Here is a 26,728-nt window from a genome sequence, read left to right as displayed (position 1 = left end):
CAAAAGCGGTTTAACAAAAACAGAGTCCTTTAATGTAAAAACACAGGGAAGACATAGATCCTCTTCAGATATAGAAAATGGCAAAATAGACAACCCTCAGAGAGGGCGACAAATGAAACAGAAAGTCCTTCTGATATTTACAAAAGAGTCCCCTTCTTAGCAGCAGAGGAGAATAGCTGGGTTGCGGCGACAGACTGCTGGTCTCTCTGGGTAGGCGCGGGTCGTAGCGGACAGAGGTACCTGATCACACGTAGCATCAGAAGAACAGGCAGATTCCGACAGGATGGGACAAGGGTGAAGCAAACAAGACGATAGTTTGGTTCTGGCATGAGAAACTCAAACGAGAATCTGACAAAGAAAGAAGCAGGAACAGAGAGAGAAATAGAGACCTAATCAGAGGGAAAAAGGGAACAGGTGGGAAAAGAGTGAACGAGGTAGTTAGAGAAGATGAGGAACAGCTGGGGGAAGGAGAGGAAGAGAAGGTAACCTAATACGACCAGCAGAGGGAAACGGAGTGAAGAGAAAGAACAGGAACAAGACATAATATGACAATACATGACAGTATTATTGACTGTATGTTTGTTTTACTCCATGTGTAACTCTGTGTCGTTGTATGTGTCGAACTGCTTTGCTTTATCTTGGCCAGGTCGCAATTGTAAATGAGAACTTGTTCTCAACTTGCCTACCTGGTTAAATAAAGGTGAAATAAAATAAAATAAAATATCTTTAATATGATCCTAGAGGAAAGTCTGTCCTCAGGTCTGGAGGGAAGCCAAAGTCATTCTGCTACCCACGAGTGGTAAAGAGGTACTAACAGCAGAACTATCAGCTTGCTGCCAGCTCTTAGCAAACAGTTGGAAAAAATTGTGTTTGACCAAATACAATGCTACTTCTCCGTAAACAAACTAACAATAGAGTTTCAGCATGCTTATGGAGAAGGGCACTCAACACATACTGCACTAATTAAGAAAATATTTACTAAATATGACTGATGATTGGTTTGAAAGAAATGCATAACAAGAAGATTGTGGGAGCTATACTGTTAGATTTCAGTGCAGCCTTTGATATTATTGACAACTTGTTGAGAAAACGTATGTTCTATGGCTTTTCAACCTCTGCCATATAGTGGATTCAGAACTATCTATCTAAAAGAACAGAGGGGTTTCTTTAATGGAAGCTTCTCTAATGTCAAACATGTAAAGTGGGGTGTACCAGTAGGCTCTCTACTCTTTTCTATTTTTACCAATGACCTGCCACTGGCATTAAACAAAGCACGTATGTCCATGTAAGAGGATGATTCAACCATCAGCAACACCAGCTAATGAAGTTACTGAAACCCTTAACCAAGAGTTGCAGTCTGTTTTGGAATGGGTGGCCAGTAATAAACTGGTCCTAAACATCTCTAAAACTAAGCGCATTGTATTTGGTACAAATTATTCCCTAAGTTCTAGACCTCAGCTGAATCTGGTAATGAATGGTGTGGCTGTTGAACAAGTTGAGGAGTCTAAATTACTTGGTGTTACCTTAGATTGTAAACAGTAATAGTAAAAACATATAGATTCAATGGTTGTAAATATGTGGAGAGATCTGTCCGTAATAAAGAGATGCTCTGCGTTTTTGACACCACACCCCACAAATCAAGTCCTGCAGGCTCTAGTTCTATCTGATCTGGATTATTGTCCAGCCATAAGGTCAAGTGCTGCAAAGAAAGACCTAGTTAAGCTGCAGCTGGCCCAGAAATGAGCAGCACATCTTGCTCTTCATCTTCATAATCAGAGGACTAACATTAACACTATGCATACCAGTCATTCTTGTCTAAGACTTGAGGTCAGACTAACTGTGTCACTTCTTGTTTTTATAAGAACCATTCATGTGTTGGAAATGTCAAATAGTTTGCATTGTAGACTTACGCAAAGTACTCACCCCACTAGACATGCCACCAGTCCGCAGGTCCAGAACAAATTCAAGGAAACCTACAGTATTATACAGAGACATGAGTGCATGGAACTCCCTTCCATCTCATATAGTGCAAGCGAACAGCAAACCTGGTTTCAAAAAACAGATAAAACAACACCTCACGGCACAATGCCTCTCCCCCATGTGATCTACTTGTTGTGTGTCTGTACTGACATGTATGTGTAACTGATAGATGCACACACACACACTACATGTTCATGTTTTTAAATTATGTAAATTGTAAAGTCTTGTTTGTAATGTTTTTTTTCGTTATATGTCAGACCTCGGTGAGACTATCTGTCTCCATTGGCGTTGGCTAATGGGGATCCTAATAAATCAAATCACAACCATTCTCAGTGGGGGAGGCGCTGTGATCTTTGCTACAAGCACTGGTCCTACCTCAGCTTTGAGTTTTTACGTAAAGGACTATGGTTATGATTGGGAATGTTAAAGCTGATCCTAGATCATCATCATTACAAACAACTTCCTGATTTTAATATTTCTTCATTTTACCAAATGCAATTTATTTTAAAATCTCAGATTTTGGCAAAATAGAGGTTTTGTGGTAAAATTGTCAGCACAGTAAATGCCCTTTTTTGTTGCGTCAAAACGAAATGCTGCATATGATTTCCATTGTAATCAACATTCAACATACACCAAAGAAACTGAAAATAAGTTTCAAACATCTCTGCAACAGCCAGACAGATACTGTAATATTTCTCCAGGAGCAGCACCATGGAGGAGCACAGTTGGATATACAGTATATGCACAGCTGGAGATAGCCAAAGCAAGCATTTCTGTCGCCATATAATGTTTATTTTCAGACCTCACATGCGCTTTGACCTCATACAAGTACCAATAAATACAGTACAGTATGAAGATAGGCTAAAACTGTTCATCCAATAGAAATCCCCACTCACACTTGTAGGCAATGTCATGGCGACGTTGGCTTGCTAAACTCATGCGTAGAAACATGTCATCGGGTCGAAACGGTCGTCTAGCGCCAAATTGCGCATGTGCAAGCCGTCAACTCAAAGGTACTCCTTCGATATAAAGTAATTTCTTACGAAAATGAAAACGTGTCAGTTTGTCACTTTCACGAGGTTGGAGTAGTAACATGTTCAGCTACTTAAGACATTATCCCGAATCTAGGTTGTGCCTTTAGATTTCTAAAAAAGGAACAACTAAGGACAAACTTCTGTTTGGTCTGTTTTACAAGCGTTCCCGGAAATCTCGCGATGTTGTACCTATGGGTTTAGAAACTCTGTGGTACCAAAGATGCTGAAGCACTGTAGCTTCACTTTTTGTGATCTCTTCAAGTATTCTGGCCTCATAATTAGATACGCCAGAGCAGATAATCTCTTGATATGGTTAATTATGCAATGCTTTACACATTTTGGCTTGGCTGGTTTGGAAAATAACGCATTCTACAATATGTGGACTGTGGAATACTTGGGATGGGACATTTGATTGCGCATGCCCCATGCCTGTCCCACACCCACAAATAATCGTAAAATCACCTTTGTGAAAATAGCGGTTTGCCTTCAAAAAAGTATTATTATATATACATAGTCACTTTACCCCTACCTACATGTACCAATTACCTCGACTAACCTGTACCCCCGAACATTGACTCGGTACCCCCTGTATATAGCCTCATTGTTGTTATTTTATAGTGTAACTTTTTTTTTAAATCGACTTTAGTTAATTTAGTAAATATTTTCTTAATACTATTTTATTAAAACTGCATTGTTGTTAAGGTCTTGTAAGTAAAGGTCCTATGTGGAGGCGGTGATAGCATTGAAGGGGCAAGAGGCCACAGTGCTGAAGGCGATATGGTGGGGAATACACCACAACCAGTTGCAAATGTTATAAATCAATCAAGTAATCTGGATACACTTACTGTGAAGGTGGATTTTGTAGAATTATAGCCACAGTTATTAATTGTACTGCACATGTTTAAGAATTACAAGAAACTGGACTTCCTTATATCTGCAGCCGATACGTTTTTGGGCCTCACAGGCTGGGATCCGTCTGAGCCTGTGTTAGGGACCTGATTAAAATGTTGTGAGAAAAGCAGGCTGATTTAAATTTCGTTATTGATAGCTTGTGTGTGTGTATATATATATATATATATATATATATATATATATATATATATATATATAAATATATATATATATATATACAGTTTTAAAAAGTATATATATATACTTTTAAAAACGTTTTTTTAACCCTGCATTATTTCCTTTTTGGGAACTTTATTATCCAGCCGCACAGTAGGTGGCGGAATGCACATATTGTTGCAAAGGCCATTATACCAAAGAAGGTTTGTGATGCTCGTTGTTTGGTCCGACTCAGACAGGGTGGCGTGAGTGGTGAAATAGAATAGTCATTGTCTGTTCTTTTGAGTTTTGATGTTTTTGCCTGACAAAGTGATGTTAGGATATATAAGTTATCCTGTATGAGCTTTTGTGCTGAATACATTCCATTGTTACAGGTGTAAAGCTTATGGGCATGTGGCAGCAGTGTGTAGGAGGGAGGTTCCTAGGTGTTAGAAGTGTGCAGAAGAACATGAGACAAAGGAATGTGTAGCATTGGGGAAAGTAGTGGTACAGTATGTGTTAATTGTAGGGGGCTGGGGATCAGAAATGTCAGGTGTGAGAGAGGCAGGTTGAGGATTCCAGGATAGTAGTGTCAAAGTTGTCATATGCTAAGGCAGTGAAGAAAGTAGAGGAAGAAGGGTCAAGGGGGAGGGATCCTGAGAGGAGTGGTGTGAGTAGTAGATCTGTACCAGTAAAGAGGGATAGGCCAGCAACTGATACAGTTGAAGTCAGAAGTTTACATAAACCTTAGCCAGATATATTTAAACTCAGTTTTTCACAATTCCTGATATTTAATCATAGTAATAATTCCCTGTTTTAGGTCAGTTAGGATTACTGCTTTATTTTAAGAATGTGAAATGTCAGAATAATAGTAGAGAGAATGATTTATTTCAGCTTTTATTTGTTTCATTACATTCCCAGTGGGTCAGAAGTTTACATACACTCAATTAGTATTTGGTAGCATTGCCTTGACATTGTTTAACTTGGGTCAAACGTTTCAGGTAGCCTTCCACAAGCTTCCCACAATAAGTTGGGTGAATTTTGGCCCATTCCTCCTGACAGAGCTGGTGTAGCTGAGTCAGGTTTGTAGGCCTCCTTGCTCGCACACGCTTTTTCAGTTCTGCCCACAAATGTTCTATAGGATTGAGGTCAGGGCTTTGTGATGGCCACTCCAATACCTTGGCTTTGTTGTCCTTAAGCCGTAACTTTGGAAGAATGCTTGGGGTCATTGTCCATTTGGAAGACCCATTTGCGACCAAGCTTTAACTTCTGACTGATGTCTTGAGATGTTGCTTCAATATATCCACATAATTTTCCGTCCTCATGATGCCATCTATTTTGTGAAGTGCACCAGTCCCTCCTGCAGCAAAGCACCCCCACAACACGATGCTGCCACCCCCGTGCTTCACGGTTGGGATGGTGTTCTTCAGCTTGCAAGCCTCCCCATTTTTCCTCCAAATATAAAGATGGTCATTATGGCCAAACAGTTCTATTTTTGTTTCATCAGACCAGAGGACATTTCTCCAAAAAGTTGGATCTATGTCCCCATGTGCAGTTGCAAACCGTAGTCTGTCTTTTTTATGGCGGTTTTGGAAGTGGCTTATTCCTTGCTGAGCGGCCTTTCAGGATATGTCAATATAAGCCTTGTTTTACTGTGGATATAGATACTTTTGTAACTGTTTCCTCCAGCATCTTCTCAAGGTTCTTTGCTGTTGTTCTGGGATTGATTTGTGCTTACGCACCAAAGTACGTTCATCTCTAGGAGACAGAACACATCTCCTTCCTGAGCGGTATGACAGCTGCGTGGTCCCATGGTGTTTATACTTGCGTACTATTGTTTGTACAGATGAACGTGGTACCTTCAGGCATTTGGAAATTGCTCCCAACGATGAACCAGACTTGTGGAGGTCTACAATTTATTTTCTAAGGTCTTGGCTGATATCTTTTGATTTTCCCATGATGTCAAGCAAAGAGGCACTGAGTTTGAAGGTAGGCCTTGAAATACATCCATAGGTAAACCTCCAATTGACTTAAATTATGTCAATTAACCTATCAGAAGCTTCTAAAGCCATGACATAATTTTCTGGAATTTTCCAAGCTGTTTTGACTGTGCCAGTCAACTTAGTGTACGTAAACTTCTGACCCACTGGAATTGTGATACAGTGAATTATAAGTTAAATAATCTGTCGATAAACAATTGTTTGAAAAATTACTTGTATTATGCACACAGTAGATGTCCTAACTGACTTGCCAAAACTATAGTTTGTTAACAAGACATTTGTGGAGTGGTTGAAAAATGAGTTTTAATGACTCAAACGTAAGTATATGTAAACTTCCGACTTCAACTGTAGATGTTTCAGTAAGATGGATTTTTTTTGTTGCATTTGTAGCAATGGTTATCAACTGTACTGCAAGAATGGAATGTAGGTCGCCGACAATTGAGGGTGTGGTGGCAGCTGCAGAGAGGTATTTGACTGAGAGACTTGTCATCAGAGGAGATATAAGGTGTGTTAAGTGGTGGTGTCCAACCCTTTCAGGTTTTTGGCTTGAGGTAGGAATAAATAGATTTGAATAATGGAGTATGGTGGTATTTGTGTGTGTGTGTGTGTGTGTGTAGTAATGTTAGATGGTATTTGTTAATTTATTTTCAAGCAAAGTATAAGGGAGTTGTACTCCAGTCTAGTAGGTGGCGGTAATGCAACATGTATAGGATGCCAACCGCTGTTAAGCCTCATCAAAGAAGAAGATACCAAAGAAGCAGAACACTTCCTGGGCACGCGGCTATTATTATGCACTCTCCATGTGTTGAGAACGTTCAAATGGGTCTGCTGACGTGACGAGCCTCCACTACCCAACATTAGCTAATTGAAAAGGAACCTAACACGACTTGGAAAGGAATTGGTTGTCCTCTTTCTTAGGTTGACTAGTGTATTTTTTTCAACCTGGATAGCTGAGTAGATAGCTAAACTAACAATCGCTATACTTGGTGGATTTAGACAGAAACATGGCTATGGTTTTAATCCCTGCAAACACTACCGCACTTTTGCTGGATATTGAAGGAACCACGACACCAATAACGTTTGTGAAGGTAGGACAACGAGCTGAGTTTAATATATGGCATTTGAGGTGTGTATTGTAGCTCGCAAGTTACATTCTTTGCTAGACCGATTGCTAACCAATGAGCAAAATGACTTTGAAAATACGTCTTATCCAGACTTTGGAATTTGGTTAATTAGCCACAATTATCCTTGCTAGCTAGGTAGTTCGCTGGTGTAGTGTTAATTTCATCAACAACTACTCATCAACCTCCTGTGTTTCTTGACAAACTATTACTAATAACTTTTCATTTTATTTGACAAATTCCATGTGACAGTAATGGACAATCCAGTTTGACATCAAGCTCCTTTTCATCTGTTTTATCTATTCCTAAACCTTCATGCATGCAGAATATTTCATGCAATCCTCTCATTGGCAGAATTTTAAAAATTCAGTTGCGTGGTCTCCCAAACAGCTCCCAGGTGGTCACTTCAGTTACTCGTCAATCGTTTGAACTGATCTGAAACTCAACTAGAACCAATGTTTACACTCTCGCTCTTTAACGTAGGCAATTTTGCATTCATCTGTGTGGCCGCAGTTGACAAATGCGAGTTGCGGTTGCTTTTTTCCAATGGGGAAAAATGAATGATATTAGTAATACAGTAATACTTCTGGCATTTTTGGAAAGCAAAAATTCTCCCATTTTCAAGGAAACCACTGTTATTAAACCCCTTGATGGTTATGATGGGGAGAAAATCAGTTGTAAATTGTGTAACCTGTAGGCTTTGTACCCTACAAGGTTAATTATGGCTGGCATTGGTTACAATCTGACACCATATCAATGTTGCCAACTAAGGTATACAAGGGGATAGTAGCCTTGTACATCTAGGCCTATCTGAATGTGCACATGATGGAAGTTAGAGGTTGCCTAAATATGAATTATTTAATAGAAAAAAATGCACGGACTATATTGTGACCTAAAATGGCTGACTAAAACTAGACAAATTGTCCAGAGGTTTAGTCGACTGAACTAAAACTAACGAAGAATTACATTATCAAACGGTGACGTAAGACTAAAAGGTATTTTAAGATTACATCTAAAATAGCTGCCAAAATTAACACCGTTAGCGTAGCTTGCTTGCTTTACATCGATTTGATACAGTCAATAAAATAACATCAATGTATATCGCAGCCTCTGGCTAGTGCTCGTGAACCACAGGCAGGATTTGGTATGATTGCATGCAGTCTGTTTACCTGTCTAGATGTGAAAGCGTGCCATGCGAGTGCAGTTTAGGAATCGTTCAATTGGATTGGTGGGGGTAGCATCCCCAACACCGGGCACGTGCTGCTAAAACGGGTGCTGCTAAAACGGGTACAGCAACGGGTTTGGTGAAAGCTGTTGCTATTGATTGCCCTTCAGACCCAGTTTATTAATAGATTAAATCATTAAAGGTGTCTAAATTTGAGCTAAGTACAGTAGAGCACAGATTAATTCCTTACAGTACAATATAGTACATTATACTGTATTTTAGATAAGCTGCTCTACTGTATTGTACTGAACTATACTCAACTGTACTGTGCTCTACTGTACTGTGCACTCCAAACTTGTGAAAGATGGATGTCTATGATTTGGACTGGACCAAAGCTGAACCAATTAGATGTCCAAAAAACGCATCTAGACCTTGAAATCAAGGACATTGTGGACAAACCAAATGTCTGTCTTTTCAACATCCATGAACAAGGGGAGTCGAATGGTGCACACTAGGTAATGAATGACAGCTAGCTAGCTATATGCTAATAGTGCTATTTTCTCCTGTAGGACATTTTATTCCCATACATCAAAGATCATCTTGAAGAGCATCTGTCTGCGCATTGGGAAGAAGATGAATGCAAACAAGATGTGCATCTCCTGAAGAAACAGGTAACTGGTTTTCTGAAAACAGTGGACAATGATGAGCAGTCAGCAGTGACTGCACACATCAGACAGAATATGCAACACCCATGCATACATTCTGGGTGAAAACATGTACCTTGTTCTTTGTTGAGCCCGTTAATGATTGCTTATGTGGTATGCCTCAGATTAGTACATTAAATGAATCGGCAGTTCAGAGTTGGGTGTCGACAGTGGGTTTGGCCCAAATGTATAAACTCAGAAGTGTCCTGTCACTGTCAACTGCGTTTATTTTCAGCAAACTTAACATGCGTAAATATTTGTATGAACATAAGATTCAACAACTGAAACAAACTGAACAAGTTCCACAGACATGTGACTAACAGAAATATATTAATGTGTCACTGAACAAAAGGGGGGGAGGGGTCAAAAGTAACAGTCAGTATCTAGAATGTGGCCACCAGCTGCATTAAGTACTGCAGTGCATCTCCTCCTCATGGACTGCACCAGATTTGCCAGTTCTTTCCGTGAGATGTTAACCCACTCTTCCACCAAGGCACCTGCAAGTTCCCGGACATTTCTGGCCTCCGATCCAACAGGTCAGAGACGTGCTCAATGAGATTGAGATCCGGTCTCTTCGCTGGTCATGGCAGAACACTGACATTCCTGTCTTGCAGGAAATCACGCACAGAACAAGCAGTATGGCTGGTGGCATTGTCATGCTGGAGGGTCATGTCAGGATGAGCCTGCAGGACGGGTACCACATGAGGGAAGAGTGGCTTCCCTGTAATGCACAGCATTGAAATTGCCTGCAATGACAACCAGCTCAGTCCGATGATGCTGTGACACACCACCCCAGACCATTAAGGACCCTCCACCTCCAAATCGATCCCGCTCCAGAGTACAGGCCTTGGTGTAACGCTCATTCCTCAACAATAAAGGCGAATCCGACCATCACCCCTGGTGAAACAAAACCGCGACTTGTCAGTGAAGAGCACTTTTTGCCAGTCCTGTCTGGTCCAGTGACGATGGGTTTGTGCCCATAGGCGCCGGTGATGTCTGGTGAGAATCTGCCTTACACAGGCCTACAAGACCTCAGTCTAGCGCTTCTCAGCCTATTGCAGACAGTCTAAGCACTGATAAAGGGATTGTGCGTTCCTGGTGTAACTCGAGCGGTTGTTGTTGCCATCCTGTACCTGTCCTGCAGGTGTGATGTGCGGGTGGTGTTACACGTGGTCTGCCACTGCGAGGACGATCAGCTGTCCATCCCTGTAGCGCTATCTTAGGCGTCTCACAGTACGGACATTGCAAGTTATTGCCCTGGCTACATCTGCAGTCCTCATGCCTCCTTGCAGCATGTCTAATGCACGTTCACGCAGATGAGCAGGGACCCTGGGCATCTTTTTGGTGTTTTTCAGAGTCAGTAGAAAGGCCTCTCTTTTTTTAGTGTCCTAAGTTTTCGTAACTTGAATTATCTGCTGTTAGTGTTTTAACGACCATTCCACCGGTGCATGTTCATTAATTGTTTGGTTCATTGAACAAGCATGGGAACAGTGTTTAGACCCTTTACAATGAAGATATGTGAAGTTAGTTGGATTTTTACTCATCTTTGAAAACAGGGTCCTGAAAAAGGGATGTTTCTTTTTTTTCCCCTGAGTATAGCTATGTAGGTCACAGATTAATGGGTGTATTTGATTAGCTGCTGGGCCATAAGTGCCCTGCATCCTGTCAGTTGGGATGACATGAGTGCAAGCGATGAGACAAGCGTTCAGAGCTGTACTCATGTTCACTGGCTGCTGAAGTCTAGCAGACCTACTGCAGGAAGCTCTTTTTTGTTTTGTTTTTACACCAGGGAAGGACTGGCAAACTAGGGTGGTTGAACTCCTTTGAGGGCCACTTGACTGCTTTAGATCAAAACTACCATTTGACTGACTAGATCGGTCATTTGACTGACTAGATCGGTCATTTGACTGACTAGATCGGTCATTTGACTGACTAGATCGGTGGGGGGGTTGTTGAGGAACACTGACATAATTCATGGAAAGCTATCTACATCCGAGAAACACTTGACTACAGTAAATTCTGTAACATTGGGTTCTTCAATAAGGGATGCAGCCAGGTGGTCTGTGACTGGAGCTAATGAGTTCTCCTCCTCCATTGAGCTTATTGATTTGCAGAATGCAGAACAGTGAGAAGTTCTCATAATAGCGTGGCGGCTACCATATCTAATTTACTGGAATTAACAGTTTTCAGTCGGCCAAGAGCGGTCTGTCTTCAATGTTGGATAACCCCAAGAGTTGTCGATAGTTAATTCAAACCCTGCTCCCTAATGAACATGACCCTGATTAACCCTTGACCCTGTGCTGACCCTTTCATCATGTTAGGTTGAGGAGGACCTGCGTCTGAACCGAGCATGTGCGCAGCACGTCCTGGACCAGTCTGGGCACACGGACGAGGAGAAAGCCATCAGAGAGGTGGTGGACAACGTGCTGTGGCAGATGGCTTCAGACAGGAAGACCACGGCCCTGAAACAGCTGCAGGGACACATGTGGAGGGCGGCCTACGCTGCTGGGAGAATCAAAGGCGAGTAAGTAGACAGAAGTTTTCCTTTTATTGCACTGAGGGTACTGTATGAGGGATGAATCAATCCTAAATCGATTTTAGTGCAAATATCCCAGATATAATTTCGTAGTTAACATAAGACAGAGCTGCAGTTCCTGCCAAATACAGTGCCTTCGGGAAAGTATTCAGATCCCTTGACTTTTTCCACATTTTGTAACGTCACAACCTTATTCTAAAATTGATTAAATCGTTTTCCCACTCAATCGACACACAGTACCCCATAATGACAAAGCAAAAACCGGTTTTTAGAAGTTTTTGCTAATTTATCAACAAACAAAATACGTAAATATCACATTTACGTAAGTACTCACTCTTTACTCAGTACTTTGTTGAAGCACCTTTGGCAGTGATTACAGTATGACGCTACATGCTTGGCACACCTGTATTTGGCAGATTCTCTCAAGCTCTGTCAGGTTGGATGGGGAGCGTTGCTTGCACAGCTATTTTCAGTTCTCTCCAGAAATGTTCGATTGGGTTCAAGTCCGGGCTCTGGCTGGGCCAATCAAGTACATTCAGGGACTTGTCCCAAAGCCACTCCTACGTCGTCTTGGCTGTGTGCTTTGGGTTGTTGTCCTATTGGAAGGTGAACCTTCCCCCCCCAGTCCGTGAACCTGGCCAGAGTGCTCAGGACTTCATCAAGGACCTCTTTTTTTTTTTTTTTCCATTCGTCTTTGCCTCAATCCTGACTAGTCTCCCAGTCCCTGCCGCTGAAAAACATCCCCACAACATGATGCTGCCACCACCATGCTTCGCCGTAGGGATGGTGCCAGGTTTCCTCCAGATGTGACGCTTGGCATTGAGGCCAAAGAGTTCAATCTTGGTTTCATCATGAGAATCTTGTTTCTCATGGTGTGAGTCATAAGGTCCCTTTTGGCAAACTTGTTAGTTAGACATTCACAGCCTTTGGTTCTTATATCCATCAATGAGCTTGCTGTACCTTTTTCTACTGGCAATTTGGGCCACTCTTCAGCTGCAAACTGCTATAATTCTTTAATGTCTGAGGGGTTCCCTCGACCAACTGCTGTTTTCAGATCTCACCATAGGTTTTGGATGGGATTTACATCTCTTCGCTGGCCACTCCAGAACAGTTCAGCGTTTTCTTCTTGAATCATTACTGGGTGCTTTTTGATGTGTGTTTGGAGTTGTCATGCTGTAAGAACCACAGACTTCAATGGAGACCCAGTTTTTGCACACTGGGTTGAACATTAGACTCCAAAACGCCTGATAATCTGCTGATTTCATGATGCATTGCGCACGTTCAAGGCCCCCGGTACCAGAGGCAGCCAAGCAAGAGATTCCCTAAAAACACGCCACTTCGATACAGCTACGACCGGAAGTGACTTACGCAGCAGTTTAGGAGAATTGGGATGAGGTTAGGGTTAGTGAAAATGCTCTCCTAACCTGCTATGAAAAGCTTCTTCCGGTTGACGCTGTATCGAAGTGGTGTTTTTAGGGAGTCCCAGCAAGCAACCCCACTGCATTATCAAACCTCTCCCATGTTTGATTGTAGGGAGGATGTTATTTTCATTGAACGCTTCATTTGGTCATCATTGATCTGTATAGCCAAAGATCTCAAATTTTGTTTCAATGATCCACAGAACAGTTTCCTAGGAATTGGGCTTGTTTAGTTGGGTTTTTGAGAAGTTCAATTAGGCTTTCTTGTCTCCTTCAGCAGTGGGTTCTTCGTGTGTTTACCAACGACCAAAGGAAGCATTCAAAGAAAAGAACACCCTCCCTACAATCAAACATGGGAGAGGTTTGATAATGCTGTGGGGTTGCTTTTCTGCTGAAGAGTGCCAAATTGCCCATTTTTAAAGGTGCAGCTAGCTTATTGGATTTGCCGGCAGTTATCTTGGCCAAAGGCTGTGCAACTAAGTACTACCTCCGGAGTGTCAATAATTTTGTCCATGCCACTTGTTTTTTTACTAACAAAAATTTTAATTAGTTTTGCAATGTTGAAATTCCAATAACAAGGTGTGGAGACCCAAAGGTATTTTCCTCTTTTTTTTTTTTTATAAAAAATATATATTTTAAGTACTTTATTTGTACATTTTTCAAATTTTAAGACATTGACAATAATACATCCCTCACCCACCCCACCAAGGCATCATATGAAAAAACAATGGCGATAACCATAGTAATGAAGGAGCAATTACAACACTGCTGACATTTTTAAGAATGCATTAGAGAATGTTGTTCTCTCTTAGCAGCTCTTACCATATTTGGCCTACGACAGCATCCCCCAATCTCAGTCCCAGGGGACCCGAAGGGGTGCAAGAAACAGGTAACTGCCCCAGCATCCAACACACCGACTCCAATCAGAGGCTAATATGTTGGTAAGTTAAATTGGGTGTGTCGGCGCTAGGGCAAAAACAAAGATGCACATCCCCCGGGTTCCCAGAACCGGGAGAAGCCAACTTCCAATTAAATCGGATTCAGATTGTTTGTTTAATAGTCACGTGCAATGTTTGCAGTAGCCCGAGATTGCCGCGCAGAAATATCAGCCCACAGAGAGAAGCATGAGATTGAACTTCACTCAACTTTCTAGAGCAGTGGTCACGACTGATCTCCAAGGCATTCCTAGTCGATCGCCAAACTTTTCTGTGAAAGACCTAACGATAAAGCCTTGTGTTCCTTTTTTATTTTATTTTTGTGTCTCGGGGTGTTGGTGGTAGGTGCACTGGACTTCAGCTGCCCTGCTTGCTGGGTAGGTGAACGGTTGCAATTTTGAACCATTTCATGTGTCGAAGGTACAAACTCTGCCTTCCCGGCGAGCCCAGAGAGCAAATCAAGTGCACTATAGGCCTAACGCTGGCCAAACTGATGGCTCAGATTACCATGTCTGCTGTAAGGTAGCAGGCATAAAAGAAAGCTACAGAAAAGTTGCTACTGTGAGATTTCAAAATGTTTAAAACCATGACTAAAGAGAGACTGTCAACGAATAGAGCAAAGAGCTGCTGTTTTTATGAGTGAGTTCATGTTTAAGGTCTTACTCAGCACTGTCAACACTTTGTATTCAACACTTTTATAAGCCATAAATCCCATTTCCACTCAGCGCTACAAGCACTGCAGCAGGAATGAGTAGGAAAATGTATCTATAGGCTTGTGTTATTAGCGGCTTGGGTCTCTTTTTAATATTGAGGAATATTGCATTCTCTGTTCATAGGAGTAACAACATGAATTTGTGCATGAGGCAGAAATAATGCGGTGCGACTCGAGTTTCGCCATCATCTGGAAGACGGTGTCCCTTTTATGGTAAGGGAGACATGTTGAGGTGGACTCTCAGTCTAATGCTCTCTCCCTCCACTGACTGACCATTAGATACAGGCCCAATCAGCCCAATAGTAAAAAAAAAAAAAAAAGCAAATTATTTAAATGTGAAGCACAGCTGAGTGAGCATACAAGTAATACAACAACTGATCTATTACTGTTGTGATCATATAGCCTAAAAATGACCTGACCAACAATGCATTGGCAGGGCAATTCAAGCAAAGCCAATATGCGGTGATAATGTATTGGGCCTATAGCTTACTGCACAAACCTCATTGCCACAGTTCTGTTTTTAATTAGTTAATGTTGCATAGGGTTATGTTTAAAAAAATAAAATAAAAACATGAGTGGTAGATCTTGGCTTGTACTTTGACTCAAAGGTTGGTGACCACTGTTCTAGAGTTTTCCCTGTTAACACTATCAATGTTTCCCTTTACTGTGGCAATTGATTAAATCAATGCAATATTAGCCACTTTCAATGCAACATACCAAAACAAACTATGCAAACAATTTTGTTGTAGGCAGAACGCATCAGAGTAGGATTCTATTGCATTGACACGTACGACTCCGCCCATACTCTAGTGTACACAGACCGGTGTGGAATAAACAATCTGAGCTGCAGTAGGCCTTTATGCAAGTAGAACATATGGATCTGTGCCATTTACTTTGAACTGGACTGTTTACAGCATGATCGGTCATGAGTAGATGAGCTTGTTTTGAGATTTAAAGAGAAAGCTGCATGTAGCCACGTGTGCACATTCTGTTCAAATCCTTTGCTAGTTAGTGAGTTATTAGCCCAGTTAGATCATTTGTAGTCTAAGGGAGTGATTGCTTCCTACAAGGGCACAAAACGTAAACATTTCTAGACCTCTTTGAAAAGTGAGTCAGGTAAAGATATTTTGAGACCGGCTTGAATAAGGTAAGTGGAGGCAGAGGGTAGCATAATTTGTCTGATTCTCTGTAATAATGGTATGGGAATAATAATGCATTTTATTTTGAAGTGTTTTCTTGCATCAAGCACAACATTTTCAGTCACATCCTTGTCTGAAGGACAAGTGGATAAACAGGTTAATGTCAAGCCCTGCATGTTTATTTTCAAAAGTCTCATGGAATGTAGGCCTACATTGAACACCACATATTGGCTGCATGATAGAACAGATATTTCCATGTTAAAATGTTATGGGATGCATTTTCTCCATTGTTTTTGATGGTAGGCCACTGGTAGGCCTACATTATAATCAAGTAGCCTACATGGCCACTGTTAAAACTAACGTAAAGCAGGACGGCCTCAGTGGTCACATGTACAGGGTTGCAGGTGGGATTGCAGGGTGCAGTAAAAATCTAAGCCTCTGAGCTCAATTTTTTTATTTTTTATTTATTTCACCTTTATTTAACCAGGTAGGCTAGTTGAGAACAAGTTCTCATTTGCAACTGCGACCTAGCCAAGAAAGCAAAACAGTGTGACAGACAACACAGGAGTTACACATGGAGTAAACGATAAACAAGCCAATAACACAGTAGAAAAAAGTCTGTTGGCCGGGGTTGGAGTAGCCAGGAGGAAGGCATGGCCAGCGTTTAGAAATGCTTTATTGATATTTTCGATTATCATGGATTTATCAGTGGTGACCGTGTTACCTAGCCTCAGTGCAGTGGGAAGCTGGGAGGTGCTGTTCTTGCTTTCTATGGACTTTAGTGTCCCAAAACTTTTTGGAGTTAGAGCTACAGGATGTGAATTTCTGCTTGAAAAAGCTAGCCTTTGCTTTCCCAACTGACTGCGTGTATTGGTTCCTGACTTCCCTGAACAGTTGCATATCGTGGGGACTATTCAATGCTATTGCAGTCCGCCACAGGATGTTTTTGTCCTAGTCAAGGGCAGTCAGGTCTGGAGTGAACCACGGGCTATATCTGTTCTTAGTTCTGCAATTTTTGAACAGGGCGGAAGGTGAGGAAATTCCTCACCATCACAAACACTTGGGGTTGAAATTTGGATAGATTCTTGCCAGCCTGTCATTTGAGTAATGGAAATGGTGCAACACTTTTTGATCTGAATGAGCCCATACTTTTGTGTGAAATTGTGGATATGCTCTAATACTACGTTGCCATATGTCGTTGGTTTATTTTCCAGTTCAACCTATTTTAGAAGAAATGGGAAATTATTTAAGGGAAGGACAAGGGTGCCAATATATTTGGCCACAACTGTATCTGTGCACAGATTGAGAGATTTTTAATATTTTTTCCCTGCAGGAATGGAGATCTACAGGTTGTGTTTAGTCTTATGTAGTGGTATTAATGCTAATTGTTTCTAAACTGCCTGCGAGAGGATCAAGTCCTATTGTACTGCTGCATTTCTTCCAAATGTCACCTTCAAACCATCATTGTCTGGAGTCCTGTTGACTCATCCAGACCGTATTACGTGTGTGTGTGTGTGTGTGTGTGTGTGTGTGTGAACCAGGCTGTACCAGGATGTGGTTCCATCCATCAGGAGGTGGAGACGGCAGGGCCTGAAGGTCTATATCTACTCATCTGGCAGTGTGGAAGCCCAGAAACTACTGTTTGGATACTCTGTAGAGGGAGATGTCCTAGATGTAAGGAACTCTTCTCTTTTATAAACTTTTTAGAACACACACTAATCTCTCTGGTTTATTGTAATTAGGGGTGTGAATATTTAAACGCAGTTGGGATTGTTAACGTTTAGAAAAAGTCAATCGATAAACAATGGGTGGGTGGGGGGAGGGTCTCACAAAATGAAAATCACAGTGCAGTTATCACAATTTTTATTTTCATTGTTATAGCCTAACTAGACAATAGTTTCTTTATCCTTTCAGCTATTTGATGGCCACTTCGACACCAACATAGGCGCCAAAGTAGAAAGTAAAAGCTATGAGAGAATTGCGGAGAGAATGGGCTGCCTGTCTGAGGAAATCATGTTCCTGACAGATATCACACGGGGTAAGTGTTGTAGCGGGCAAATGAGTTCAACGGTGAATGCTCTTTACATATTGTTTGGGCCAGAGCCTTTCTACCTAGCTGGATCAGCCTCTGAAGCTTTGCCAACCTTAGCTATGACTGAATTCCACAGTGGAATTTCCCACTTGCTTGTCCTAAACTACAACAACCCAGCCTGCATTAGACAAGTACATATGCTGCTTATAGAATATCAAATGGGCATATTTTAACTTGTATTTATTTTCCTGTTTTATGGACACGCATGTTCTCAATAACCTACTGGGTAACATGAAGATGATACGTTTACCTGATAACTGAAGCCATGTAGCTAGCCCTGCTTTAGAGCAGAATAGCACTTGGAAAGGCTGTTCTATCAGCGTTAAATCAGTACAGTGTTAGAGCTATATGCTGTACTGCATCAGAGTGCGAGCCTCCCCCTGAGGTATGGCGACTACATGTCTCGGATTGCGCGGGACAGTCCAGCAGTTTGGCCCTTTGTCCCCCATCCCGCAACTATACTGTTATGTCCTGCATTTTATCAACAAATTCAAACAAATTTCAATTTATTATTTTACATTTGTCCCGTTTTTCATTCAAACCGGTCTCTTGCAGTTAGGCTTATGGAAGGATGTAGGCCTATATCATTAGGATTTGGTACAGGGGTGTTGAACACTTCTCCAATCGTTGCTGAGATCTGATATTCTGTTCAAGACGAGACACAGGCCAATGTCAACCAATGACATTTCTCAAATCCTTTCGGGCTAAATTCCAGCTAAACTCAGGACAGTTAGGCCTAACTACTTACAAAAAGCTGATGAAGAGTAAGTCCACAGCCGTATTAGACTGAAAGATGGGCTATAGGGTGATTGTCAAACTTGAGGCTCTCTATGCTCATTAGTTGCTCATTCATCATATTTTCTACTACTTCACTCAATCCTGTTATACATTCCCTGAGACCAACTAGAAATGTTTCCTTGGCCACACACTCACAGATTTTCATAAAACAGCCACATGTGGTGTTTTTTTATATATATATATATATATATGAATTTGCGCATCACCAAAAGAGTAGGCTAGGCGTGCTTCAGTTGGCTCATTCAGTGCAGCGGGAGAAGGGGTGTAGTGCTGTAGGAGCAGTGCCACTTCTTACAGTGGTGCTCATCTAGTAAAGTTGGATCAAAGCTGAATCCATGTCTCGGAATATCACACGGTTGAATTATTCTATATATTCTATATAACCAAATATAATAGCATAATGTTACTGTTACTAATTTCTTGAGATTTTAAAAATGGTTAGCTGAATAGTACATTTATAAAAAATCAAATGCAATCAGAACTCCACAGCGTGCGCCACGAGGCAGAATGGGATTTTGATTGGAGAGAAAAAAAAAATAAGGCTATATAGTTTAACACCATATTTTCTCACAAAACAGTAATTCAAGAAGATCTAAATGAATATTCCAATGAAACCGATTTGAGATCAAATGATTGGCATGCAGTTTGGACATTTCACCATAAAACGTGAAGAATTGTCCATATTAGGTAGCCTGACTTGGTGTTTTGAGGGTATTACAAATACTAATTTCATAGGCAGATGTTGCAGTTGGAGGACGCATTTTCTATAAAGATATTCAATGGGCTACATTAGTGGAGGGGTGCGAATGTCCCTCAAACTCATTGATTTGGATATTTTTAAATGTGGTCACCCTACCCTGAGGGGAAGCGGATGCCATTGCATGGAGAGCCACACGGCTGCCTCAGGCTGGCCCCACAATCACCTTTAATGTTCTACCTTCCTTTGTTGTGTAGGTTGTTAGCTTAGCGTACAACCAAGGGTTAGTGCCTCTGTTACACCGACACTGGGACTTGGGTGAGCCTGCTGTCCTGGGATCCTAGTGTGACTCAGTGAGCATGATCGAGAGAAGGATATTTGTGTTTTTGTTCTTCCCTGCAGAGGCCAAGGCAGCGGAGGATGCGGGTGTGAACGTGGCGGTGGTGGTGCGGCCGGGGAACATGGAGCTGACGGAGGAGGAGAGGTCACACTATAACCTCATTACAACTTTCAGCCAACTGGAAGTGACAGGCGGCGTTTAACACTGGAGGGGAGAGATGCTGCCGTTCGAATTCTGCCCTTTTCCTCCTCAGTGTGCACTCATTGACTCCCCCCTTGTGGATGTAAAGGTACTGGATAAGTGTACGCATGGGAGGTTTCGCCAAATATATCTAACACCTTTTTGTTTCTAAATACATGAAGGGGAGTAATGAGTGTACACTTGGGAGAGAATCGGAACACAGCTAGAGAGAGGGAGACCACTTACTCACTAGCCCCGTTCAATCATGTTCCCTATCCTCTTCCCCTAGCACCTACTGCCCCTTGGATCTTATCAAAGGACTGGAATGGTAAAAGCAAAGTGATTGATGCTCCTTTTTTAAGCCTATTGGAGAGCCAGGTGGAGCTATTGCTTTCCCCTATCTGGTCCTTACAGACTCTGAAGGGGAGTGGGCTATGAGAAGAAGCTACTAACTGAAATTGAACCAGGCCACTCTCATAAGAACTGTTTGTCCAAGGGGAGGGGAGGCCATTGATCCAAGGATTTTGGGAGTGCACTAAAAGAGGAGCCTGGGTGCCAGTCTGTTTCTGCTCTAGCCAACATGTCGTTGTCTTAGCCAGGTAACTGTGTAGCGTTGTTGAACACAGAAACAGTCGGGTATCTAGGCTACACCCAGGGTACCAAGAGTCGTACCAGTCTGCAGACTGCACATTTTAAGGGACCTCCCAGGGTTTCTTTCACCTTTTATTTTTTAAAGCATTTTAAATAAAAAACATATTTAAGTTGATCACTATTTGTATTTAACTAATGTGAGTTCTCCAACAACTCACAGCTACATGATAAACATCCATGTTCATGTCTTCAATGAAATTGTTAGTGTAGTGGTTGACTAACTCTTCAGTAACTGACACCCACTGGAGCCCTTGACCTCCTAAAGACTTCATGTTCATTTGTACACCCCCCCCCCCCCCCCCCCCCCCCCCGACACAACCACAGGCGCAACTTAACTGTTTTGTAGCACTCCAAAGCTATAGTTGATCCGACTGGTACTCGGACACCTCTAAGAAAGTTGCTGACAGGCTGAGAGGCGGGTTGCGGTTGTCGGTGCAGACTATCTCAAAGTGGCAGTGTCTGAACTCGATGGCGAAGGTTGCGAGGAAGCTCAGAAAGAACATGACCAGCGCCCACTGCGCTCGCGCCGCATGCATGTGAAGACGCTGCGCAATCAGGGCAAAGTCTGAACCGGGGGAGTTAAGGATCAAACGAACACTATACAAAACATAAAATGCCTAATTCCTTGCTTCCTTCGAGGTAAACACTGATCGAACTGTTGAATAAGTGAAAGCAAGGTTTCCACCTCTACAGCTGTATCCAGCCCACATACCCATAATATTACACTAACTGTGTCTTAATTCACTTTGTAAAAGCGTCTGCTAAGTGACGAGGGTGAGTCCCTGGTGCAAGCCAAAGCCAGAGGAAGGATACAGAAAAGCATGCAGGCGGTGAGGGCCCCAGACAGCACGAAGCGAGGGATGCCTGCCCTCCGACCCTCGTTCCTAAGGTTGACTTTCAGGGTGATGACAGATTGAACCCAGCAGAACAACGTTCCCAGGCCAAACGTCATGTACGTCCCAATGTTGTGGAGCTCCTTGTCATTTGACAACTAGACCAGACACAAAGACAAAACAGACATGGCTCTTATCTGTTTCATGTTTACTGTGACCCTACAACCTCTGGCAAACATCTGATTATCACTGCAAACCAGGTTGAGGTTTTTGGCTATTTTATCAGTGGTTCATAAATGTCTTGGGTCTGGGCAGTAGGGGCTAGGAGTTGTCAGACTCCTATGAAGTAGGCCAGTGACAGTCTAGGAGTTAAGGGGAAGTGTCTAGGACAGGGTCAGTAACTCCTACCTGGAAGTTTCCTACCAGTGTCATGCCGAAGCAGGCCAGGGATAGGGACGCCAGACTGCTGATGTTAAGCCAGGGTTTGTGGACCTGGGGCTTCAGCTGCAGGTATCTGAGGAGACCAATGATGAACCCTGAAAGGAAAAACCCAATAAGGGGGGGTTCATTCCTGGGCCTGGGGACCCACAGGATGTGCAGGCTTTTGTTCCAACTCAATACTAACATCCTCAACAACTGTTTTGTAATGAGCACTACATTGTCTGCCATTGGAACTACTAACTAAATGCATGCCAAGCAATAGACAGCACTTCCCCATTTTATAATGTGCATCCCCTTGTTTCTATTAGTGTGTCTAATCCTGCCATTTGTTTTGTGGTTCAGTGGTCAATGTTGACTACGTTTCCATGTTCATACAGGAGATAAACAGAAGAACATGCGTCAGTCTTACCTACGAAGGCAGCCAGGTTCATGACCTGGCTAAATACACAGCTGGCCGGGGGAGCATTGCCTGCAAAGCTGAGAGAGAGGGGGAAGATAGATATAATTGTATTGACAGGAATCACCAAACCTAGGTAAAGATTAGTAACCAGTAAGGTTGGTACTAGTATAGGGTGTGTACTGTACCTTATATATGGAGGGGATTTAGAGCCAGATCGGCTGTGAAAAATTACATGTAATATTTAGAAACTGGTGCGTGGTCATAACTGGAATAACATATTGCTACGTTATAAACTATCCTTACTTGTATTCTGAACTCAGGGGTGTTATCTTCTCATCTTCAACGGCTATGAAATACCTGCAACCAATGAGAACCATTTTGTTAATGTCACATACACACACACACAGCTGTAAAGCCAAATGGTGTGTGAGATAGCAAAAACATCGTGTTTAAATTTTTTTTTACTTACACAACCCAGAGTCCAGCAGCTGTGAAGAGAGAGTACATGGCAGGGAGAAACGTCCAGGGACTGCACTTCCTCATGGCGTCTCCTGTATACAAAGACCGTTTCAAACATCTCCACTGTCTGTCAACAGTAAGATAGGAAATTAAGGAGGTAGAACTGTTTTAGATCCAACTGAGGCAAAACGGGTAGATCCTATCCCTGAGTTGTTTGGTGTGTGTTTGAGGGAATTACTGTAACTCAAAATAGAAGCACAGGAATGCTGTTCAGATGCCACACTTCCGAATAGTGAGACCAAGACAAAGTCAGATATACAAAAGAAAAACACAATGATGCGTTGTTCCCTGAATTTTACAATGTAAAAGACTGCAGTCACCTCTTCCGGAGTAATGTTAGGTTTCCATTGAAGAGGACTGAACTGCTAGGGCTAGTAGCCTACTCCAATAGCCTGCTAGCTGCTGCAATAATTAGTTCTCGTAAGGCAGTCATACATAATTGCACTTATAATAACCTTGAATTAACTGACATAAAGACAGGTGCATGTATATTTAGAGGCAGAGATAAAAGGTGAATGTTTTTGTCTCCGGCATAGCCTTGAATAAAAACGACGTAGCTAACATGCAACGCTTTCCATTCTAGTGCTGGGAATTGGAATTGAACACCCTGTCAATATGCTATTATGTCATGTCTGACATGATGCTTCCACAACAGAGACAACTTCACATGTAGGTGGGTGACAACAGTTCAATTTCCCAGACAAGTGTTTTCTTTTGTGGTTCCCCACAATTTATAAAATGGAGGATACCTTCACTAACTGGCCTCACCAATCCCAATATGATTGGGGTCTCTGTTTAATCAGCCACAAACATGAAATACCTCGTTGTCAGCCAGCGCCTGTTGGATTTATATGATGTCTTCTCATTTCATATTTGACTGAAACACGCAGTTTTTGTTATCAGTCATAGTCCCCAGTGAGAGAAATTACGTTGAAAAGACGTCTTTTGGAAGTATTTTCCAGATGTAAAAATAAGGTTCATTGTTGGTTCTGAATGAAAGTTGAAAAGAGGTCTACCTTATTTGGATGCACTGACTGTAAGTCGCTGTGGATAAGAGCGTCTGCTGAATGTCCAACATGTAAATGTTCAAACAAATACTTACAAAGCATGCTGGGTATTATTCCAATGAGCTCCGCACCCAAACAAGTACACATTTGGCCAGACCAGACTAAATCTGAACGAATTATAGATATCTAGGCTAAATTTCACAATTTATAACAGCACGCTACAGTTCGACACGGTTCAGTAGAGCTTAGAGTACGGTAAAGTTTAATTCAGTAGAATACAGTACAGTTTAGTAGAGCAGAGTACATTAGGGTAAAATACAGTACATTATACTGTACTCTACTGAACTATACTTTTATTCTACTGTATGTACTATACTCTACTTTTCATAACTATAATGTCCTGTACTGTGATGTCCAAACTTGTGAAATGTTTTTCACAAGTTTGGACATCACAGTACAGGACATTATAGTTGATGATTGGACCAAATCTGAATCTATGTCAACTGGTTATGCTCCCAGCAGGCTTTGTGGTGCCAATGGAAAAATATGAGCGTCAACCAACTGACTCTTCTGTCAATACATTGCAGTCAATGAGAAAAGATAAGCATCAACATTGTGACACTCATGTCAATACATTACAGTCAATAGGAAAATATGTCTCTCAACTAATTGATGCTTATGTTAATCACAGGAGGCTGCTGAGGGGAGAATGGCTCATAACAATGTCCGGAACAAAGCAAATGGAATGGCATCAAACAACCGGAAATCATGCGTTTGACGTATTTGATACCATTCCACTGATTCTGCTCCAGCCATTACCACAATCCCGTCCTCCCCAATTAAATTGCCACAAACATCCTGTGATGTCAATACATTTCATTCAATGGGAAAAGATGTGTGTCACAGGATAGACGTTTATGTCAATACATTTACAGTAGTACTGAGCGATTTAGTGCTTTTTGATTTTGGTTCGATTAATTAAATAATAAACAAATGCATTATGTGGGTTGAATGCTGTAACACAGAATAAAACAATTAATAAAAATCCCATGATGGCAGTGACTGCCCATTACCGCTTATCACTTATTAACCATAATTTATTTACATTACTTTAAAATATTTCAGTTGTTGTGCAAGTCATCTCATCTCTATAGAGCTGCTGCGTATGCTGTCTGACAAAATCACTATTTTAGTAGTTCTTCAAAGTAAATCATGTATTCTTTTATGACTGCTGAACACCAACTATCAATCACTTAGCTCATGTATTTTCAGGTAGAGATACTTCCCGAAGCAACTGCTCTCTATCCCTCTCGATCGTGCGTCTTCTGTCTCTTCTCTCCCTTTCCGGTGTGCCGCACACAGACCGTCGCCTAATGGATTATGGTCATTATAGTTAATTACCATGTTTTCTGCACTAAACTATGTATAAATTTGGCCTGTAGGAAAATACAACTCCTACTACATCGCACAGTTCGCACTTGATCTGATTTATCTCTAGAAAAAACTGAGCTGGTCACTGGGGAAAAAATGAACAACATGGAATTAAAATAATTGAACCGATGTCGGTCAATTAGTTGTTTAAAAACTGAAAAAATAACCTACATTTTGGTTAATTGCTCAGCAATAATTTGCAGTCAATGGGAAAAAATTTGTGTCAATCTATTGACACACTAGATGAATGCTTTGCATTCATCTATTGACACACTAGATGAATGCTTTGCATTCAATGGGAAAATAAGAGTGTCACAAAGTTGATGCTTATCTCAGTACATTTCATTAGATGGGAAAATAAGAGTGTCACAAGGTTGATGCTTATCTCAGTACATTGCATTCAATGGGAAAATAAGAGTTGTTGTGGAAATTTCCTCTATTTACCAAATCATGAGAGCAAACCACACACAAGTCAGAGTTAGTTATCACAAAGTCAATTTTTAATTATATGAGCTCTATCACAACCCTGTGACTCTCAGATCAATTCAGTGTCTATCAATTAATTCTCTGAGAGTCCCTTACACATTTCAACTGAGATCCTTTATAGCAAAGACACACATAGTGAGACAGCATAGGCATAATTTATCATTCAGCTTTGTCTCCTAAACTATGTTCTTTTCTCAAACTCAGAACCATAAACAAATCCTCCATATCAACAGCCATATATCAAATCCATCCTATCTTGACAAGATCACAGAGACACACTGACTGGCACACAGACATTGTGGAGCCAAGAGATACACGCTTGACCTCTCCTCTCTCTCCGGCCCAAGCAACTTAGTCTTGACATAGAACAGATACTGCAACCCCGCCACAGTATTATACAAAAATAACATTCTGATGAGAAGTAACTTACAAACATATGATGAATATAAAACATCTTACCTATGTTACCAACTAATTCTGATTATTCCCCAACAGTGTCACAAGGTTGACGCTTATCTCAGTACATTTCATTAGATGGGAAAATAAGTGTCACAAGGTTGACGCTTATCTCAGTATAGTGCATTCAATGGGAAAATAACAGTGTCACAAGGTTGACGCTTATCTCAGTACATTGCATTCAATGGGAAAATAAGAGTGTCACAAGGTTGACGCTTATCTCAGTACATTGCATTCAATGGGAAAATAAGTGTCACAAGGTTGACGCTTATCCCAGTACATTGCATTCAATGGGAAAATAAGAGTGTCACAAGGTTGACGCTTATCTCAGTACATTGCATTCAATGGGAAAATAAGAGTGTCACAAGGCCGACGCTTATCTCAGTACATTGCATTCAATGGGAAAATAAGAGTATCACAAGGTTGACGCTTATCTCAGTACATTGCATTCAATGGGAAAAGATGAGCGTCAACCAATTGATGGTTATGTCAATACACACACCCCTACATACACTCGATCCATCTCCTTCTCTTTGCCTCCCTCCATCTCTTTCTCTCTACCTCCTCTTTATCCCCCCTCCTCTTCTCTCTCTTCCCCTTCTTCCA

General features: G+C 41.6%; 2 protein-coding genes across 12 annotated transcripts; one reads left to right on the top strand and one right to left on the bottom strand.

Moving 5' to 3' along the window:
- Positions 1–205: 205 nt before the first annotated feature.
- On the bottom strand, positions 206–24,902 carry LOC109868416 (transmembrane protein 150C). 10 transcript variants are annotated; one of them, XR_004205033.1, is made up of 9 exons: positions 22,693–24,892; positions 22,527–22,580; positions 22,409–22,441; positions 22,233–22,300; positions 21,791–21,918; positions 21,363–21,540; positions 20,886–21,114; positions 1,924–1,973; positions 207–240 (listed from the first exon to the last, which is right to left on the bottom strand). XR_004205033.1 is itself a non-coding variant. In XM_031803098.1 (8 exons), exons 1-7 carry the CDS (start codon positions 22,764–22,766, stop codon positions 20,906–20,908), a joined length of 744 nt encoding a protein of 247 aa, XP_031658958.1. In that variant the 5' UTR covers positions 22,767–24,892; the 3' UTR covers positions 206–240; positions 20,886–20,905. The 10 variants fall into 10 exon arrangements, 9 of the variants coding, with proteins under 9 accessions (XP_031658958.1, XP_031658957.1, XP_031658961.1 ...); XM_031803098.1 differs by lacking the exon at positions 1,924–1,973 and having other exon boundaries at positions 206–240; XM_031803097.1 differs by lacking the exon at positions 207–240 and having other exon boundaries at positions 1,541–1,973.
- On the top strand, positions 6,813–21,114 carry LOC109868415 (enolase-phosphatase E1). Of its 2 annotated transcripts, XM_020457964.2 has the most exons (6): positions 6,815–7,149; positions 8,917–9,018; positions 11,373–11,575; positions 17,333–17,465; positions 17,706–17,829; positions 19,781–21,114. In XM_020457964.2, the coding sequence occupies exons 1-6, from the start codon at positions 7,066–7,068 to the stop codon at positions 19,918–19,920; spliced, it is 786 nt and encodes a 261-aa protein (XP_020313553.1). In that variant the 5' UTR covers positions 6,815–7,065; the 3' UTR covers positions 19,921–21,114. The 2 variants fall into 2 exon arrangements, with proteins under 2 accessions (XP_020313552.1, XP_020313553.1); XM_020457963.2 differs by having other exon boundaries at positions 6,813–7,149; positions 17,706–20,664.
- Positions 24,903–26,728: the final 1,826 nt, after the last annotated feature.

This window comes from Oncorhynchus kisutch, linkage group LG23 (assembly GCF_002021735.2).
Source record: "Oncorhynchus kisutch isolate 150728-3 linkage group LG23, Okis_V2, whole genome shotgun sequence".
Lineage (NCBI taxonomy): Eukaryota > Metazoa > Chordata > Actinopteri > Salmoniformes > Salmonidae > Oncorhynchus > Oncorhynchus kisutch.
This window is presented reverse-complemented; position numbering and strand designations above follow the sequence as displayed.

What these genes read in the sequence shown, in the direction of transcription:
- LOC109868415 (XM_020457963.2), top strand. Translation starts at nt 7,066, where the DNA reads ATGGCTATGGTTTTAATCCCTGCAAACACTACCGCACTTTTGCTGGAT. An exon ending in GCTGGGAGAATCAAAGGCGA is followed by an intron (nt 11,576 to 17,332) that starts GTAAGTAGACAG and finishes TGTGTGAACCAG; the next exon opens with GCTGTACCAGGATGTGGTTC. An exon ending in TAGAGGGAGATGTCCTAGAT is followed by an intron (nt 17,466 to 17,705) that starts GTAAGGAACTCT and finishes TTATCCTTTCAG; the next exon opens with CTATTTGATGGCCACTTCGA.
- LOC109868416 (XM_031803098.1), bottom strand. Translation starts at nt 22,766, where the DNA reads ATGAGGAAGTGCAGTCCCTGGACGTTTCTCCCTGCCATGTACTCTCTC. An exon ending in CCCCTGAGTTCAGAATACAA is followed by an intron (nt 22,442 to 22,526) that starts GTAAGGATAGTT and finishes AATTTTTCACAG; the next exon opens with CCGATCTGGCTCTAAATCCC. An exon ending in AAATCCCCTCCATATATAAG is followed by an intron (nt 22,301 to 22,408) that starts GTACAGTACACA and finishes CCTCTCTCTCAG; the next exon opens with CTTTGCAGGCAATGCTCCCC.